Raw genomic sequence first — 18,370 nt, forward strand, 5'->3', positions numbered from 1 at the left:
GGGAGAGGAGGTGTCGCCTCGCGGGGGGGTATATGTATATATATATATATGCGCTTCGCCTCAGTGGATTTCTAGTCGTTATGGAGAGTGCGAAAGAGAGGCAACAACGAAAGAACAAAGCAAGGAAGAGACAGCGTGCTCATTTGCTTTCGCAATTCAACTAGGGTTAACCAGAGCTAAACCACAGCCAATTTTTTTTATAAACCCAGGTAATAAATGGGGGTGTGCAAATTAAGCAAGGGTTACTTGAGTAAACACAGTTTGTGCACACTCGTTTCTTGGCTTTCCTAAACGTGCCTCTCACCTGAGCAGCACCTGCTGGGGCTCCTCGTCCACGCCCGGCTTCTCCAGGTCCTGGAAGCTGGCATCCACGTTGTCCTTCCAGAGCTCCTCGAGGCGCGAGATCTGCTGGGCGGTCACCTGGCGGGCGCGCAGCTGGTCCCTCTCCAGGGGGGCGCGCACCAGCCAGGGCAGGAAGCAGCGGTCGTGGATGAGGGGCTTCCACTGGTCCGGGTCCCAGTTCATGTCCTTGAGGGAGGACTGGGCGGCACACGGGTGTCGGCACAGGAGCACCACGACCGAGTCGGCCTTGGCCGGAATGAAGCCCAGCACAAAGACATTGCGGCAGGCGCACGAGTAGCACTCCAACACCGTCTCACCCAGGGGACCGTCACGATGCAGGGTCACCTCCTTGTGCTTGGCACGCACCAGGTGGTTCACCATGTGACTGCCCGACGTGTTGCCGCGGCCATTGCAGAACCAGCGCTTGCACACATTGCACTGGACCACACAACCCGGGTCATGGATGCCACAGTACCTGCACCAATCGACCAACTTCAAACTAGTGCTCCCCAGGTGGGAAGAAAAAGCACACCACAATAGTTTCCCACACTTTAACACAGGTCCTCTCAATACCATGAAGCACTTGCAGTTGACATCACATCATACGCACACTTCTAGCTTGGACGCAGAGCCAGAAGAGCTACCCACTGACTGAACCAGTTAAGCAACAACCCAGAGTTTCACTTTGGCAACAAGATGTAATGAGACAAGGCACAAGACCATAGTCTTGACCTTGGTTTGTTCCCTGTTCTAGATTTCACAGCACCCTGACATGTCATCTCCAAGCAGTTACTGTTCGTTATTTTTTTTTTTTTTCAAAATTTAATTTAAGTTTCCTGTTGTAGTGTTCCTTACGAGATTGCTGCAGGTAGCTGGAAGAATCCAACAAGTGCCAACACAACAGCTGTCACAGTGATGTCAAAGCACAACATTCAAGTCTTGCCTCTCCATCAGTACCACAGCCACTAGAGCAGAGTTCAAAAGTTATTTTGACTTTAGAAAGCTAGCATAACGTCAGCTAGACCCTGGACAATGACTTTCAGCACAAGGCACGCGTAATTTATGCAGAACCAGATGAACTGCAGTTCGCAATGTGACGAAAGCAATCACCAAAGTGACTCAAGCTGCCATTCAACAATTAACTGACATAAGGATGCACACAGAAGACAGGTGAGCTAGGATACAGAGCCACAACAGTGCATCCGTGGTGGCTTACTTGCAGGCATGCTCAGGCAGGTCCTTGGCATAGTATTGATCCTCCTCGTCCTCCTCAAAGGTCAGCTCCCCCAGGGCCTGCCCAGCTGCTGCCACCTCCAGACCGTTGCTGCGCACCTCACCCGGCAGCTGCATGCACAAAAGGGCACATGAGCAATCAAGGCACACCCTACTGGAAAAAACATGAGCCTTTTCTATGGGCTAAATCAGAAATGTTTCTAACAGAGTAACGTTTGCGGGCAAGCCTCAATAAAGAAGAAGCTTCTCAACAAAGTGGCTTCATTCAGTTTCACCAGCTGGCACTTGACATGCCCCGCCAGAATAACAGCCAATGTGGTTGTACCAGACTGTTCATCACGTGGCTGCAGAAAGCAGCAGCAGCTTGGTGTGTACTGCGATCAGCACTAGAAGCTGAGGCATGTGCATTTGCACCAGTTGCTGCAAAAAGCTGCCCCTGCCCTAGCAATGACACAGTGAGACTCTGCCCTGACTGACAGCTGCAGAAATTAAGGTCGTGGCAGCCAGCACCTGCAGAACGCCCACACACAAGCAGCTGTATTTCAATGAACTGTGTTAAAATCGTCATGTTTATTATAAGGCATCATGAACTAAAAAACTAAAATGCCACTCCAGAAAGACCTTTTCAAAATCAAGTACTACTTCTTGATGTGTTTTACATCACAACTCACAATAAGCAACTCTGTACGCTTTAACACTGCAAAGAAACCACAATCTAATATTTTAATAAAGCAACCAGTTTGCAAATAAAAGTGCTGCAGCAAGTTACTGCATTTCATCCTTGTTAACTTAGTCACGCATACCTCCAACACTACAGAGATAGTCGCATGTACCTCCAACACTACAAAGATTACCTTTAATCAGAGAGGTATCAGTATAGCATACACACAAAACAACTTTTAATGGTGTGGAGACCAATGCCCAGAATGCACTGACTCATTGGTATCTCATTTTAGCCAAGCAACATCCGAGGCTTGGAATGCCATTCAGACCAAATAAACGGTTCCGAGTGTTCCACGGTACCCAAACGCAGCAGAAAACTTGAACATTCACTCACTATGCCGAAATGGTGCTGCTGCCATGAAGTTTCATTCTGCTAACATTAGCCAAGCTTTTGAATTTGGGTTGGAAAACATTTATTCCGTCAAAAATGCAGATGCAGACGGTCCGCGCTAGATGGCCACCAAACCATGGCTGGCGGCGACCTGAGCGGCACACTCGGTGGCCAAGGCTTAAATGCCCGGGTCCGAGCTGACCAGCACGGCCTCCCATCGCTCAACAGAAGGAATTCGTACTAGATCCTCCGGTGGAGGTTCTTCTTTGCATTGCAATAGTATGTGGTCATACGTGGCTGTTTCGCCACAGAACCTGCACTCGGGGATATAGACATCCGGGTACATTTTTTATTATAGATAGGGGGTAAGAAAGGACCTCGTTTGGAGTCTCCTCCAGGTGGTCTCTTGCGCCTTATCCAACGTTTTGTCAGGTGGTGGAAATTTGTGTCTTTCCAATTTGTAATGAGTTGTAATATCATGAAAAGATGCCAGCGCCTCCTTGGAGTAATCCATGGATATGGACGACCCACCGACTCGGTTGACGAAACCTCGAGCCATGTTGTGGGCCGCCTCGTTTCCCGGATTCCCGAGTGAGCCGGCACCCATATCACCTCAATTTCCTTGTAAGGTTCCCGGTCAGTTTCAGTATTCGCTGTGCCACATTCGAGATTCTGCCCCTCGCAAAATACGGACAGCCAATTTGGAATCCGAGAAGATCGTTTCCGCGTCAGTGCTAGCTATGACTAGCGCCACAGCCGCCTCTTCCGCTGTTTCCGAAGATTTTGTAACTACCGACCCCGAGGCCTGCAGCCGCCCACGCGCGTCCACCACTGCCAGTGCGAACGCTCCGCGTGATGTGTATTGTGCCGCGTCCACATAGACAGCTCCTGCATCCATATCGTATTTTTTGTGCAGAGCGAGTGCCCTAGCTTTCCGCCTTCCTTCGTGGTGGGAAAGGTGCATATTCTTTGGTAGTGGTTTGATCCTCAGTCCCTTCCTAATGAGTTTGGGTATCTGTGTTTTCGCGTCCGCAGGTGTAGGTTCCACGCCTATGCCTAGGCGCTCTAGTATGGCTCTGCCTGCCTTGGTGTGCTTCAGTCTTTCTATTTGCATCGTGAGATGGGCCTCCTTGAGCTCCTCCAGAGTGTTATATATTCCTAATCCCAAGAGTCGCTCTGTCGACGTGAAGTTCGGCAGTCCCAAGGCTGCCTTGTACGCTTGCCTAATTATCGCCTCGGCTTTGCCTTTCTCCGCGGCATCTAGCTTAAAGGTATGGTAGTGCATACACCATCCTGCTCAGAACAAATGCTTGCACTATCCTACAGAGGTCTCTTTCTTTGACTCCCCTTTTGCGGTTGGCGATCCTTCTGATTAACGTAATTGACATATTAACTGATGTTTTCAGCTTTTCCGGGGTTTTTTTGTTTTTCCTGTTGGCTTGTAGATACAGCCCCAAGGTCCTTATTGACTACCATGCAAGGAGTATTGTTAAATGTCACAAAAGGTTGTTATAAACAACTTGAGGCCATTATCCTACCAAACACAAGTTGCGGTCAAAGGTCTTTCTATACATGATTTTCTATATACAATACCTGGGCGCCGCCATGTTTGTTTTACTCAAGCGCCGCCTATCGCCGAAGCCATCGTGGAGTGATAATTTGCAGCCCCTGGACTGCAGACGAAGCAGCGTGTGATCTCAGGAAGTGTCATCTGCTCGTTTTATTCCTGCCAGGCCTAGAAAGTGTGCGTGGGGGTTCGCCTCGTGTTCATCCGCGTGCGTGCTATGCAATGAGAGCCTGCAACACCCAACCAGGTGACCATTCTTCGACAGCGCAAACGATCAGCATTGGTGAGCGCCATGCTCGCAGTTTACGCGCGTGGTTTTTGTCGCAGGTTGACCGTAGGGCAAACATGACATGGTGTTGTATGTTGGAAAAACAAAAGTGAAATGTGTTGAAACTCAAGATTGCGGAGAGCAATCGAATATCTAGTTTTTCGTGAAGCACAGTTTCTCATAAACACTCTCGGTGCTTGCTTGGCCATGGCGAGTGTAACAAATTAGATGCAGAGCTTGTGACAGAGTACCTCGTTCACAAATTGAACATTTTGGAAACAACAGCGAGTACATGACTGAAATGAATCCGCGTCTGATCATTACAATGTTTGCGGAGATACGCGCGATGAAATTGAAATTCGGTACCTCCTGCTGCTTTCGTAGGGCTGTTCGTACTACGAGCGATACAAGCCAGTTCACTGAAAGCAATTCACATTCTTACCTACTGCGCTCCCATTAGTACTCACTGGCTCACATTTACCAGAAAATTTGTAATTACACGGTCTGATAGGTTGGCACACTAACGGAACGCTATTGCCGCTTATTGAGAGGCCGAATCGCTGCACCTGTGTTGAGAATTCCAATCTCAATCGGGTAGGGAGCACTGCTTAAGTCGTTGCGTTTGTTGCATCTCTGGCACGGTTATGCATAGTGGACTTTTTTACAGTGCATTCGATGTGATTTCAGTCGAATAATTTATTACAATGCATGGCAGAGTTTATCATACCCTGCATACCATGTGTTTTTCCTTTTTACATTGCCGTGGCTGCATTTTTGCTCACTTTGCAGTTGGGTAAAAAAGTCCATGTCGCCACTTCCATTCGTGCCATGCTCTGGAAATTACATAAGTATTTCTGTACTAACGGCATTTTTCTTTTTTGGGTGGCGATGCTCTTACGTTTCCAATATTGCTGAACATGTGGGGTGGCAAAACAAAGTTGTGACCAAATTTGCGAAGTCTTTACATCATGTGGTGCTGAATTAAAACAGCTTTGCCAAGGCCATCCAAAACCTTGACCTCTTAAAATTATGCACCAAGTATAGTTTGGCAAGCCAGGCGCTGCACTTCGTTCCGCACCCGATATTAAGCACAGGCAGTGGGTTTGCTTCTGTACGCATTTTTCGATGATAATTTTGACGACCTGGGGTTCTTTAACGTCCACTAACATTGCACAGTACACATCCTCTAGCATTTCGCCGCCACCTAAATCCGGCTGCCGCGGCCGGAATCGAACCTGCACCTTTCAGGTCAGCAGCCAAGCACTATATACACTGAGCTACCGCGACGGCACTGCAAAATATGGTACATATGCTTATGACCTGAAGACATCTGAACATTTTAAATATCTTTACAGTTCAAGTCCTTGGACTGCTATACTATAGACAAATGCATTTATGACGCAAGATTATTATTTCTTTTTTTGAGGGTTTAACGTCCCAAAGTGACCCGGGCTATGAGGGACACCGTAGTGAAGTGCTCCGGAAATGTCGACCACCTGGGGTTTGTTAACGTGCACTGACATCGCACAGTACGCGGGCCTCTAGAATTTCGCTTCCATCGAAATTCGGCTGCCACGGCCGGGAGCGAACCCGCGTCTTTTGGCCCAGCAGCCGAGCGCCCTAACCACTGAGCCACCACAGTAGGGCGATGTGAGATTATTTATTTTATTTATTTATATTTATTCAAATACCCTAAGGGCCCACTGGGGGCATTACATAGGGGGGAGACAAATCAAAGCACCATTTTCAAAGGTAAAAAGCACTTTAGGTGGTTAATACGTCAGGTTGAAGAAGAACATAACAACGTAAAAACTGTTACAAAAAATGCACAAATAACAAAGAGAACATACTGGTTTGCAAGTAATTGATATAAAAGAATATCTGGTTACTGAACGCGCTGGGATTCCAGATAAGTTAGCAATTCCGACTGAAATAAGGAAAACTGGGTTATAGTAGCGATACTGGAGGGCAACTCTCGTTCCATTCTTTTATTGACAAAGTTAAATAGTAGACATTGATTAAGCGTTTGTGATTCGTTGCACTTCTGCCTATGTCCATGGGTGTAGGCATCTTCACACTGTGAAAGCATAGCTGCTAGCGCACTTGCGTGTTTGTGACTCATTCTGTTTATGTCTACTGCATACGATAGTTGTGCAAGGACTTCCAATCTCAAAATGTCGCACCAGCTAGCCTGCATACAACTGTTATTACTCTTCGTAAGTATTCCATAAACTCAAATGACATAACTGAATACCACTGAAAAACACCATGCAGCAGTACACAAGTGGCAGTTGAGTTGAATGGAATTCAGTTAAAAGGCATTTCAAACAACCACATAACATGGGCATAATTTAAGTGGGCTCAATGAATACGTTTGAGACCCTGCTAGCAGTCTTTGTACAGTAACAGCATGCCGCAGGCACCTACAGAAATGCTCTGTTCATCTCTAAGCAGTCCCTAGTAAAGAAAAAAGGATGGATGGCTACAGAGCAAACAGTCAAATCAAACCAAACAGGCACTACATGTGAAATTTAGCTGGGGCAAGCTTCACGAGACACTTCCCAAGCCACAGCGTGTGCTTTGTAGCAGTGTATTCAGGCACATGAAAAGCTTTTGAAGCTACTAAAGTTCCCAGAGGTGAGAATGATATTTTGCCTACCCCTAGCGGAGATTTTGAGCTTCAGGGGTGTTGTGAATGCCCCACTACACTGATCAAAAGCAGACCCTGCGGCCTGGAAATTTTTGACACAACCTGTACACGGTCACATTTGAAAAGGTTGCGAAATGGAAGTCGTGATTTATGTTGCTGCCTTGACACCTGTAACCTGATGGTCAAAGGTGCAACAAGCATGAGAAAAGCAGTATTTCTAGCATCACTATATGAAACTGAATGTTTTCAAATATCAGGGAGAGATAATCAATAGCTACTTTTTGATATGCCTGTCTTGTTATATTATTTGCACCCTCTTCCTAGGTTCAGCAACAGTCGCGCCAGGCGAAATCGGTCTCTCTACCTATAGCAATAACATTTATTTTATTTTTCCTGGTGTAACGGCTTTGAGTGAGCGGGCAGGAGCTAGTGCAATGAGTTAACAACCCCTGATAAGCCATGTGCTTATCCTGGTTTTAGTTGAGAGCAGTTTACTGAACTGGTTGTGGCAAGAATCTTGATGAAAGTGAGACAACCAAAATGCCATGAAAACCTTTTTTTTTTTTTAACTAAGTGCTGACGTAAAAAAAAGCATACAGATTACGTAACTGCTGACACCTGGCAAAGGACTAAGATCCCAACAGAGCCGAAATGGAACAACCTAAAAAACAGGCGCATGCTGTCTACTTGTTTTCTGCCATGCCCCAGCTTCTCAGTGCCAACATCAACATGTTCACAAGATGAGACAGCAAGTCTTTGAGTCAGCACACGAGGCTTGCCGGTTTGAAATTTCAGTGTGTCACCATAATAGGTTGAACTGCTCCTGAAGTTTCAGCACTGTTCTGCTGGCATCAACTGGTCTAACATCAAGCTGTTGTTAAAATAGACAACAGAAACCCTCAAGCTGGGGCTGTATACACAAGCCAGTGGCCAGCTGTCCACTGAAGCAACGCACTACACCAAATCCTCGCAGCAGACAAACCTTATGTAATTAACACAAGCTCATGGGCACACGTGCATGTACTATCAAAGAAAAAAGCCCAACAGCCGTGTCAAAGGCAACCTAGCCATACAGGTGCAATGCGCACCAACTATTACTTTATTTCACAACCACACATTTGAGAAACTTCCACCCCAAGAAGCACTCATTAGCTGTCCATGCACCCTGGAGACTTTGGTCCTGAATGGTGCAACGTCACCAAGTGACGCTATCTTAGATGTCATTGTGAGATCCCAAGGAAAGGCAACACAGTGAATACTATGCACTCCAACCTCACGAGGGGCTTCGGTTTCCTTCGGCCCTTTCATACTAATGAGGTTCTCTTTAACCAAGTGGACTGCTCCGAGCAAAACACGGATGATATGAGGCACTGCTTAACCGCTGAGACCTTTCATTCGCGCCGTTCATTATCACTCGTCCTGTTTCAAGCAACGCAGGGAAACAGCTCAAGCGAAACACTACGGAGGACGAACAGTACCAATTTCAGCGCGCAAAATTTCGAACGCACTAGCATATACCCACTGAACGTTGCGTTTTGTGTTGCACGAGCCAGAGTTCGCCCGGAAGGTGCCGAAGCGCTCCCATATCAACGTCCGAATAGGTTACCACAAAATTTCCAAGCCATTTCGCGTGCTTCACATCCCATGTTAGGTCAAAAGTAGGCGTTTTTACTGGTCGCGGTTACGCGTCATTTGCTTCAACATGGGAAGGCATTCAAACAAGCAGCAAGGCTCATTTCTTCAAAATGCAAATCAATCACATGCTGACCACGACACCGAGGGCATTTAGGCTGGATCTGGCCGGCTGAGCGGGACGTGCGCGCGACGTTCTGAACGGTGCACGCTGTGTGGGCACAGTAAACAAAATGAGCTCAAAAACCCGGCAAATGCTGTCCCGTAGTTGGCAGACACGTAGAGAGAGCAAATCATACTCCCTTGAGCAAAAGCTAAAATATCTCGCCGCGGTTTCGGAGCAAGGTTTCGCACTAGCGAGCCAAATCGCCGGGATCACTAGAGCCGCGCTGCGTTTAACATCGCGATGCGGTCAGACCGCCGTGGCATAGACCAATGCCAACTGGGCCAAATTAGCGTTAACAGCATCGGCGTTGGAATGATAGCACGTGTGAAATGCGCGAGCTCCGATGACGAGTGAAATAAGCAAGAGGCTTATCGCACTCGCCTGCGAAGTAGGCCTAGCGCGTTGAGAACCGCGGCAACCAACAAGTCTCGTCACAAGTGGCAGCCACACCGGCGACAACATGACCCACCTGGCCACCGCGGGTTCCTTGTGTTTGTCCGCCATCCGCTTGAGACGCTTGCGTTTGGGAAGGCAACGTAAAGTCGGTGAAATCAAACTCGGATCCTTGCGTGTCGGCTCCCAGCAAGTCGTTGGCTTCCTCCGTGTCGAGGAATGTTAGCGTCTGCGAGCTGGGTCCGTACGCGTCAACACTCATGCTCATGGTGTTTCAGCAAGCGTTTCGACGTGTTAATGCAGGACAAGGATGATGCGCATCCGAGACGATTATCTTGCCGCTCACACGACCACAACGTGTCAAGAACAAGAGAAACCTCGATACCGAACAGCGCACCACAACCCGCTTTACGCCATCTTCGGCGCTCTGCTTACGCACAAACGCGCCTAGCGCGCACACACACACAATAAAAAAGAAAAAGCACGTGTAACAGTGTTGGCGAACGACTTCAGAAAAGGCGCTGCACAGACTCGTTGATAACGATTGAAAACATTCCGTCTCACTAAAAACTTACATAAATAAAGGATTTATTTTCTTCAGCTTTAAATTATATTTAGAAAGTATTCCACAATTATTATTTAGTTTTTCTCAACTTAGTAAATAAATATCGTAGGAGAGAACGTCAGTAAACTTCTAAAGCGCTCGCAACTGTAGTGGTTCTAGCCTCTGTAGTAGTGGGCTTGGCTTCAAGTGTTTGTCCATTGGTTTGTCTAGATGTTGCAGAAATGGTTTTGTTTCTTCCTTCCTTCATGTTTTGTTTTGACTGTTCTGACCTGACAACCCTGGAGGGAAGCGGCTTTTGCGTGCTCTTCCACTACAAATGTTGTGTACTGTTCTGAATGTCTACAGTGTTATTCCCTTTTTGTTACCTACACTTGCTTAGGAACATCAGTGCCTTTGCGGATCGCAGCGCAGCCCCTGCAGCTGTTTGGCGTAGTTCCTGCCATGGATTTCGCCCATGTTATGTGCCTATCGAGGGCACTGCAAGGTGCTAAAATGACAGTTCCTTGCTTTTTTCCCACTAAAGGGATCTGTCATGAGTTAGCGTCACGGTACAGAGAACCAGGACTGTCGACGACAGTGTGCTAGGCAGCAGTGATACGCAAAACGCGAGTGACTTGCTTCGTGTTCCGTTGCTGTGCGGGAGGAGTATGTGACAATGGATAAATTGACTGTCATCTCTGGAACGCTATTCTTCCTTGCGAATGTGTTTGCCATCTTGAGCCTTGTGCTGCCTGACTGGATCGTCTCAGATGTCGGTGGTGCGTATCGTGGTGGCCTGGTTGCAAACAAAATGCGCCACTTTGTGTGCTAAGTGGCATCTGTATCAGAAACACGGGACGAATTTATTTCAATCTATAGGCAGACTTGATCAGATAGTTTCAAGGACTGTGGTATGACGAGCGGCACATAAAATCTGGAAAGCTTAGATTGCGTTTTCGGCATTTTCGGGCTATTTGTTTGTTTGTTTGTTCAGAATACCTACAGGGCCCAGGAGGGCATTAAGTAAGGGGGACAAAAACGTCACAAGTGCATTATGAACAAGTAAACAGTACAAAGTGAAATGCAAGGCAGAAGGGATAAGTAAAAATATTTTACAGGGGAAACTTATAGGCAAAACATGCATGCCCTGGGCACTCGGCCAGATGCACATGCGTCTAACAAACCATGATGTTTGTTGTTAGAATGTATTGTATTCGAGAAGGTACAGCCACTGCTGGCATCTTTTTAGAAAGATAAAATTTGTTCAGAGTCCCCTACCACAGTTTCTGGCGTAGTATGCCTAGAAACAAAGCTCGTTGAATTTTTTTGTGCGCTTTCTGTTCTGTGCTTTTCAATAATCAGACCACCCTGCACCTTTTTTGTCTTTTGGACCGTAAGTAATGCTTTCGATAGTCACTCAAAAATATCTGCATTTGTGCTCAAAGCTCTGGCAAAGAGCCAGGGCCACATCTCTTTGATTATACAACCATTTAATGTGCACACATTGAAGCATATGTTGCAGTGCGGTCTGGGGCCAAACTTTCTATCACAGGCAGAGTGGGCTATGGTGCACATCTTTTACTAGACTAGTAGTGCAATGTGTGCTTGTCAGATTCACTTTTTTTTTTTCGATTACACTAGAGGGCATGCATGCTGCTGCAGTCACAATGACAGGTGAGCTAGAAAATATAAAAGGACACTTATAATGCAAAGAGCACAGCATAAGTTGTGCTTCAGGCTGCCTGCTGGCTGCAATTTTACTGAACTCCGAGGAATGGGCATACCATATCTGAGAGTAGTAAGGGATTAACTACTCATTAGCTTCCACCCTATTGCAGCCATATGGGTACAAAGGAAAGCTTTACAGCTTTCACATGTAGTCCACGTTTGTAAACTATCACACTCAGATGAGGTCCAATGTTCAGCGGAATCGCCTAAGGTGGAGCAGATTTGTAATAAGGGACCAGGAAATTTTTTTTATTAAACTGTGACGTGTGAAAACTGTAACGCTTTCTTTTGTACCCGTTTGGCTGCAATAGGGTGGATACTGAGTAATTACTCCCCTTTACCTTGCCCTTTATCTAATTTTAAAATTCCTGGTTCCTTGCTGTATCCTGCAAGGAAACAGCAGTGTCACCCAAGGCGCTACAAGCTCTGCTATATGCTCTACTGCACAGAGACTATGCACAGTCACACTGCAAGAACACATTCTCGAGCACCGTTTGTAATTTATTACAGCACAACACATATAATAGGCTCATTATAACTGAAGTGCTGTGCTAAATTTAGAGAGTTGACATTATGAAGGTCCTTTCCAGACACCAAGACCGAGCATGTGCAATTGCCCATGGTTGGTTATGTGTCAGCGCTGTATGCATGCCATCCAAACTCTCTGCTGCCATGGCAGAATCTTCTATGGCATTCAGCTTCTGAGTTCAAGGGTGCGACATGAGGTATCCCATCCCAGCCGCCGCGGTGGCTCAGTGGCTATGGTGCTCGGCTGCTGTCCCAAAAGACGCGGGTTCGATCCCGGCCGCGGCGGCTGGAATTTCTTTGGAGGAGAAATTCTAGAGGCCCGTGTACTGTGCGATGTCAGTGCACGTTAAAGAACCCCAGGTGGTCAAAATTTCCGGAGCCCTTCACTACGGCTTCTCTCATAGCCTCAGTCGCTTTGGGACGTTAAACCCCATAAACTAAACTAAACTATGAGGTATCCCAGCCATGGAAGGATTTGATGTTCCTTCAGTGGAGATGAAATGCAAAAGATGTCCTGGTTGCTATGCAGCGTCAGTGCAGGTTGAAGAACATCAGGTGGTCAAAAATAGTGTAAAGCCCTCTTCTACGGCACCTCTCTCACTCCCGCCTTCATCCCTTCCCTCATGTTGCAGTTGAAGGGTTGTGTCCGCCAGGAATGAGACAGTTTCTGCGCCTTTCCTTTCCTCTTAACCAATTTTGTTGTCTTCCCTCTTCACACCTCTACCCTTCCCAAGTCCTGGATGTAGTCTCAGAAACATATGTACGTCCACTGGTTTCCTCAACAGGTGTCACCGTAAAAATGGTCTATTGTGTTAACAAATGCTAAACGAGACTACTGTAGAAGCGCCTGCGTCTTCTTTCTTGTCATACCTCCACCTCACAACGCCAAGTGCAACCAAGCTACAAGAGGTGGAGGGCTTCAGACAAAACCACACCACAGCCGTGGCCTCGTGGCAGAGCGCCCGCCTCGGCTTCGGGAGGTAATGGGTTCGACTCCCGCCGCCGGCCGGGTACCCACCGGTTTTCTCAAAATGGGTACAAGCTATGCCCCGGCCAGGTGCTTGGCTTGCTAGGGTTGCGTAGCTTGGGAAAAGAGCCTGCGCTTTCAAATCCCGTCACTGTGGGCAAAATGTCCTAAGGGCCGCAAATTGGGCTTCTACCGCACGAGGCTGATTTAGGGTTGCTTGACAGCGGAACTTATCTCTGATCCGTCAAGGCAACTGTGGTCCTAGACCCTTTCCCAAGCATCTCACCCTAGAAGAGCCGAGCACCAGGCCAGGGGATATCTTGTACCCATTAAAGAAACCGGTGGGTACCCGGCGGCACTGGGGATCGAACCCAGCACCTCCCGAATGCGAGACAGATGCTCTACCACAAGGCCACGCTTCGGTCCTCGGCATCCTCGGCACGCTTCGGCACCACAGTGCCGAGCGCAATTGAGCTGAAGTGCCTTTTGAAACTCACTTGTAACTACCTTTTGCATTAGCTCAGTGGTCGTAGCATATGGTTAGGGCCAAAAGTCGCATTTTGGTGGAAGTGAAATTAAAATATGCTTGTGTGCTGTGCAGTTCCAGCGTACATTAAATGATCCCAGGTGGCCTAAATTAATCCAGAGTCCTCCGCTGTTGTACCTCTCACAGTCTACATGCAACTGTGCGGCTTCAAGATGTTAAACTCCACATACCCTACTCTGGTTATGACCTCTGAAGGTGTAGATGCTAAATGTATCCTGCGTTTTCTAAGATGTGCATACAATTAAAACAGTTGCTTTCTAGAAGCCCCTGTATGCTATTGAGGCGATCTTCTAATGGGTGCTCCCAAAGAGAGCCCACGTATTCTATCATGGCTCTTTTTTTTTCTACTACTACTTCTTCCTATACCTGGGCAAAGTAAATTTTTGTGGTTGGTCAGAAAGCCATGGACATGACAGATGCCGAGGTCTGAGCATGTAGGCGTTAAATGCACTCCTCCTTGCTCACTTTCAGGGAAAAGAACCAATGGTGATGTCGGTACTGCACTCTTCTCCATACATGAGCACCCACTGCAAAGCCCATGGGGGCCAGTCCCATCCGAGTCACATGACTAGGCATAGTTTCAAGTGTTCTCACGCGTATAGCTTTCTAGTAGTCCAGCAGATGAATGCAGGCATTTGCAGCCATAGCATATTACACCACTCATTTCAGAAAAGCTCCCATGCAGGTGTTGCTGTAAAAATAAAATAATACCAATGGGTCTCACATTGGCTGCTTTTTGTCTGTCTGAGGTTCCTTGTAACTCGCATTTTATGGCACCCATCACAGTAGCTCAGTGGCAGTGGGCTGTTCAGCAAGAGTTTGTGGGTTTCAGCCTGGCCACAGCAGCTTTATTTTGATGGAGGGTGAAATGCGAAAGTACCAATATTTTGGTCACATTAAAGAACACCAGGTAGTTGAAATTAATCTGGACCATTCGACTGTGACATGTCTGAGCCCAGAGCATTGCTTTGGTGCACGAAAATGCAGTAAATCACAAATTGCAACTGGTGGCACTAGTGCTGAAAATGTTTGAGCTGTGCAGACTCAGCTTGCAGGCTACAGTTTCAGTGGGTGCAGGCCCTCTCATCTGGTGTGCCCTGGTGCTAAGTTGGTTCAGCTGGTACACATTATCAGCACCATGGGAGTGCCAAGCCTGGGCACAGAACTTCGGGTAGCTGCACAATGGCCACTGAGGCATCAGGTTCAGAGCACATGCTGCTTGTGAACCAAATGATGTCTTTTTATGCCAGAATCGGTGGACAAAAGAAACGCAGTTGTGCTCCCTTGCAATTCATGTTTTGTCGGTGCGCACCATGACGCAACACCTCGTTCAAGTGTCAAGCATATTTCAGCAGCAAAAAGACTTTGAAGGGTATGCAGTGAAAGTCTGTCTTAACAGGCCCACTTTCCTCCAGTTAATATGTTGGGGAGGATGTTGCAAACCAATGCGGACAGTTTTGAATGCGGAACATACGGAAATACATTTCATTCGGACTTTTGCCCACAGCCAAAAAAAAAAAGGAAACACGTTATGTGAACACATAATTTACTATGAACCATTCAAATACATGGCAGAAATGAGGCAAACACTGCACATGCAAAACAGTGCAGTGTCTTTTTATAATCTATAAGACAACTTTTTTTTTTTTTTACATCACTGACACAGTTCACAGCTTTTCATGCTGCTTTCAAATGCAAATTTTATTCAATGAAATGAGCAGCTGATAACAAAGCATCTGGTAGCCACAGTTGGTGAAAAATGTCATTGCACACGGGACAGTGGTTTGCAAGTGCCACGCTGTTTGCATTTCCTGTGTGCAGGCGACACGCGGCTGGGGCTGCTGCAGACCTGCACCACCCTTCAGGGCCGTCCGCCCACCTGCTTCCCACCCCGCCTGCAGCCCGAGTGGTTGCTGGCACTTGTCTGCATCGTGCTGGGCTGTGTCTGCATCACGGCCACCACTGTGCTGCTGGGCCTGTCACGCTGGAATAGTCGCGTGGTGCCCTATGCGCGGTGGATGGGCTTCTCTGCGAGTAAGCTCCATGACTTCCAGTGATCTGTAGCATGCCACCCATGTACGTTTTGAGCTGGTGCACATTTTCCTTGTGGCAGTCTGCATAATGTCGTCTGCAGCTTGCACATGTCTGTGGAACTCGGGACCTCAAAAAAGTGCCCTAGGCGGATGAGGGATAAAGTGGATCCTCACAACATGCTACTGCCCCCTCACTTGGTTCATCTTGATAGCACGGCTGATGTGCTGGTATTCTACCTGGTACCAGTGTTGCCTGATCGAAATTAACCAGCACTTGGTGCTTAAAAATGAATTAACATGTTTTGTTTTGCTTTGAAGAGATAAAAAAACCGTGCAGCGACGGCAGACAAGAAAGAAGAAGGACAAGCGCTTCCTCTTTTTACCTCTTCAATATGCACCAACTCGCTCAGTTTTCGGTTCTTCTGTTCTTTTGCTTTGGAATTTAAGGCCACTTTTGGGGCACAGACAGTTCAGCCGAACAGAAAGGTGGAGCAGTGTTAAAATAATGCATCAACTGTGGAAGCACCACTGCTGGTGCACCTTATGGTCACTAATTTAGAAAAGTTGGCTTTTGAGGCTTGATGTGGCTGCGTCCTCACTCCAGAAGGATTGTGCACTTCGAATTCATGCCAGGTGCCCGGCAGCAACAGTGAGCCGTTGAGATGTATTAAAGGGACACTAAGGAGAAATTGAAGTTGGCTTGTATCGACAGAATACCAGCTTCTGATTACAAAAACGCCACTCATACTGACAACAAAGCTCTTGTAACATAGAAAAGAGCAAGAACCAAAATAGAGGTATCGCCGCCACAGGCCAAACTCGCAAGTACAAGTGTGATGACGTCATAGGACAAAGCAGTGTTGCTAGAACCAATGGTTCTAGCAACTCTAGGACCCGAGAAGCCACAAATCCCTGAGGCGCAGCCAATGCATGCGCAAATGTCCTTAACCTCGCCAGATGGCGCCACGTGCCCGGCAGCTACGCGCGCTCCTGAAGCATCCGGACCAATCAGCGCCTGTTTTCCGGTGGTAGGCGGGCTCCCGGTATTCCGCTAGCGGTAACAAGGTACACGGTATGCTAAAGGTGTCTATTTGTGAGAACTTCGTTGACGACTTCGAGAACGAGATCCATCGTAACGCTGGCAAAACGCCAGTGCAAACGTAATCGAAGCGTCTGTAGCGACGGCCGCAATAGCCGATAGATGCCTTCAACGTGCGGCCGGCGGTAGCTTTCTTTTCAACCGCTGCTAGGCCGCACTATGCTAGCCACCATAGCCGCACTGCTGGCCGCCAGAAATCACGGAGTCTGCGGTACGTCATGCGCACATCATGTTTCACGTCACTTAGTCCTGTGTCGTCATAGGAGAATCCCAAGTTTGAATCAGAGCGGCGGGAAAAACTTTTTCAACTTCGAATCCAAATTTCTTAGAAATAAATGCATCTTTCGCTGCCAGCCAAGTGGCAACAAAGCCATGACATGCCGAACTATCGGATTTTACTATAAAAAAAATATTAATAGTGCTCTCCTCAGTGTCCCTTTAAGGCAAAAGCCTTTAATGCCTCATCATTGTCGACAGAAGGTTGTCAGCAGAGGTGTCACGCTTTTTCTAGTCAGACCAGAAAAAAAATCTTTGTGCACGATGGGATTCGAACCACCACCCTTCCGTTCCGCAGTCGAGCGTGCTAATGGCTACGCTACTTCCTGCCAACCCATATGTAGTTCTCCTTGTCTAGGACGCTGGAGAGTGTTTGCAGAAAGGTGTCAAATCAGACGGATGCCTCCCAGATGACCTCCAGTGTCTCCAGCATTTAAGATTCACGAACAATTGTGTACTTAATTAACATCTTAACCACACATCAATGACACAAGCAGCAACACCGTGCTTAAAACTTTCGCCTCACTGCATTTTAGGTCAGCAAAATGCCCCCCTGAATATTTCCGCTGTCATGTCATGCAAATGGCTGCAGTATTGGATGCTGCCTCTGATGCAGTGCTTCTGTTCTGCCTGGCTGCGGTGATCTTCCCGGTGGGCTTCAGCATGGATGAAATTGGTGGAGAGCCGTACCAGCTGCCCAGCAGCCACCAGGTCGGCCTGTCCTACATCTTCTTCGTGCTTGCCCTCTGGATCACCGTCATTTCGGAGCTGTTTGCTGGAAAGGTCTGCATGCCCCACTTCTGAGTCACGGCGTGCTTGCCAAGAGATAGAATAAAAGTTATTCCTGGAACTCAGTCCCGTGTCCTCTGTGCATTTTTTTACAAAGACTGACTTACCTTATTCCTCATCGCTGTGTTTATGTGGTTGCACTGTCATCTCGTAGTCGTGCGGTTATGTGCTTTTGATATAATTCAAGGCCATCTAGAACTTAATTTTGTGGTCTCTAAATTCTCCCAACCCCAAATTTAAGTTAGGTTCCCAACTAGAGAATAATGATCACCAACTATTCACCCATGCCTGACTATCAACGACTCCAAATGTTAGAGCACCATTCTCTCAAAATCTTTTCATTTAAAAAGCTCACCTTGATCTGGAACATCAAACTCAAGGTCATTCCGTATTTTTTTTAATGATGGAATTCTACTCCTGGGCTTGGGTAGAATACCCTGCCTTTATAAAGGAGTGCACCAGAGGACTACTTACTCTTTTTTTTACTCCTTTCACGTTCAGAGTGTACCATTGCAGTTCATATCAAGCCATTGTTTTAATTTCAGCCAGTTAAT

At 47.2% G+C, this 18,370-nt stretch overlaps 2 protein-coding genes across 2 annotated transcripts in view; one reads left to right on the forward strand and one right to left on the reverse strand.

The window, feature by feature from the left end:
- Upf1 (Upf1 RNA helicase) overlaps positions 1-9,774 on the reverse strand; it is a 30,650-nt gene extending 20,876 nt beyond the window's left edge. Inside the window, exons 1-3 of the mRNA XM_089575223.1 lie at positions 9,382-9,774; positions 1,559-1,686; positions 305-817 (exon numbers count right to left, since the gene is read on the reverse strand). Coding sequence (XP_089431349.1) covers positions 305-817; positions 1,559-1,686; positions 9,382-9,573 — 833 coding nt within the window. The 5' untranslated portion in view covers positions 9,574-9,774. The remainder of the gene's footprint in view (positions 1-304; positions 818-1,558; positions 1,687-9,381) is intronic.
- Positions 9,775-10,034: 260 nt separating this feature from the next.
- On the forward strand, positions 10,035-17,881 carry LOC149365134 (uncharacterized protein C16orf52 homolog B). Its single transcript, XM_089575227.1, has 3 exons — positions 10,035-10,628; positions 15,441-15,653; positions 17,644-17,881. The coding sequence occupies exons 1-3, from the start codon at positions 10,526-10,528 to the stop codon at positions 17,829-17,831; spliced, it is 504 nt and encodes a 167-aa protein (XP_089431353.1). The 5' UTR covers positions 10,035-10,525; the 3' UTR covers positions 17,832-17,881.
- The last annotated feature ends 489 nt before the right edge of the window (positions 17,882-18,370 follow it).

Source organism: Amblyomma mixtum, chromosome 2, assembly GCF_055824585.1.
Source record: "Amblyomma mixtum isolate Tamu chromosome 2, ASM5582458v1, whole genome shotgun sequence".
Classification (NCBI taxonomy): Eukaryota; Metazoa; Arthropoda; class Arachnida; order Ixodida; family Ixodidae; genus Amblyomma; species Amblyomma mixtum.

Coding starts and splice junctions, on each gene's coding strand:
- LOC149365134 (XM_089575227.1), top strand. CDS start 10,526: ATGGATAAATTGACTGTCATCTCTGGAACGCTATTCTTCCTTGCGAAT. Junction 10,629..15,440: donor GATCGTCTCAGATGTCGGTG/GTGCGTATCGTG, acceptor TCCTGTGTGCAG/GCGACACGCGGCTGGGGCTG. Junction 15,654..17,643: donor GTGGATGGGCTTCTCTGCGA/GTAAGCTCCATG, acceptor CCTCTGATGCAG/TGCTTCTGTTCTGCCTGGCT.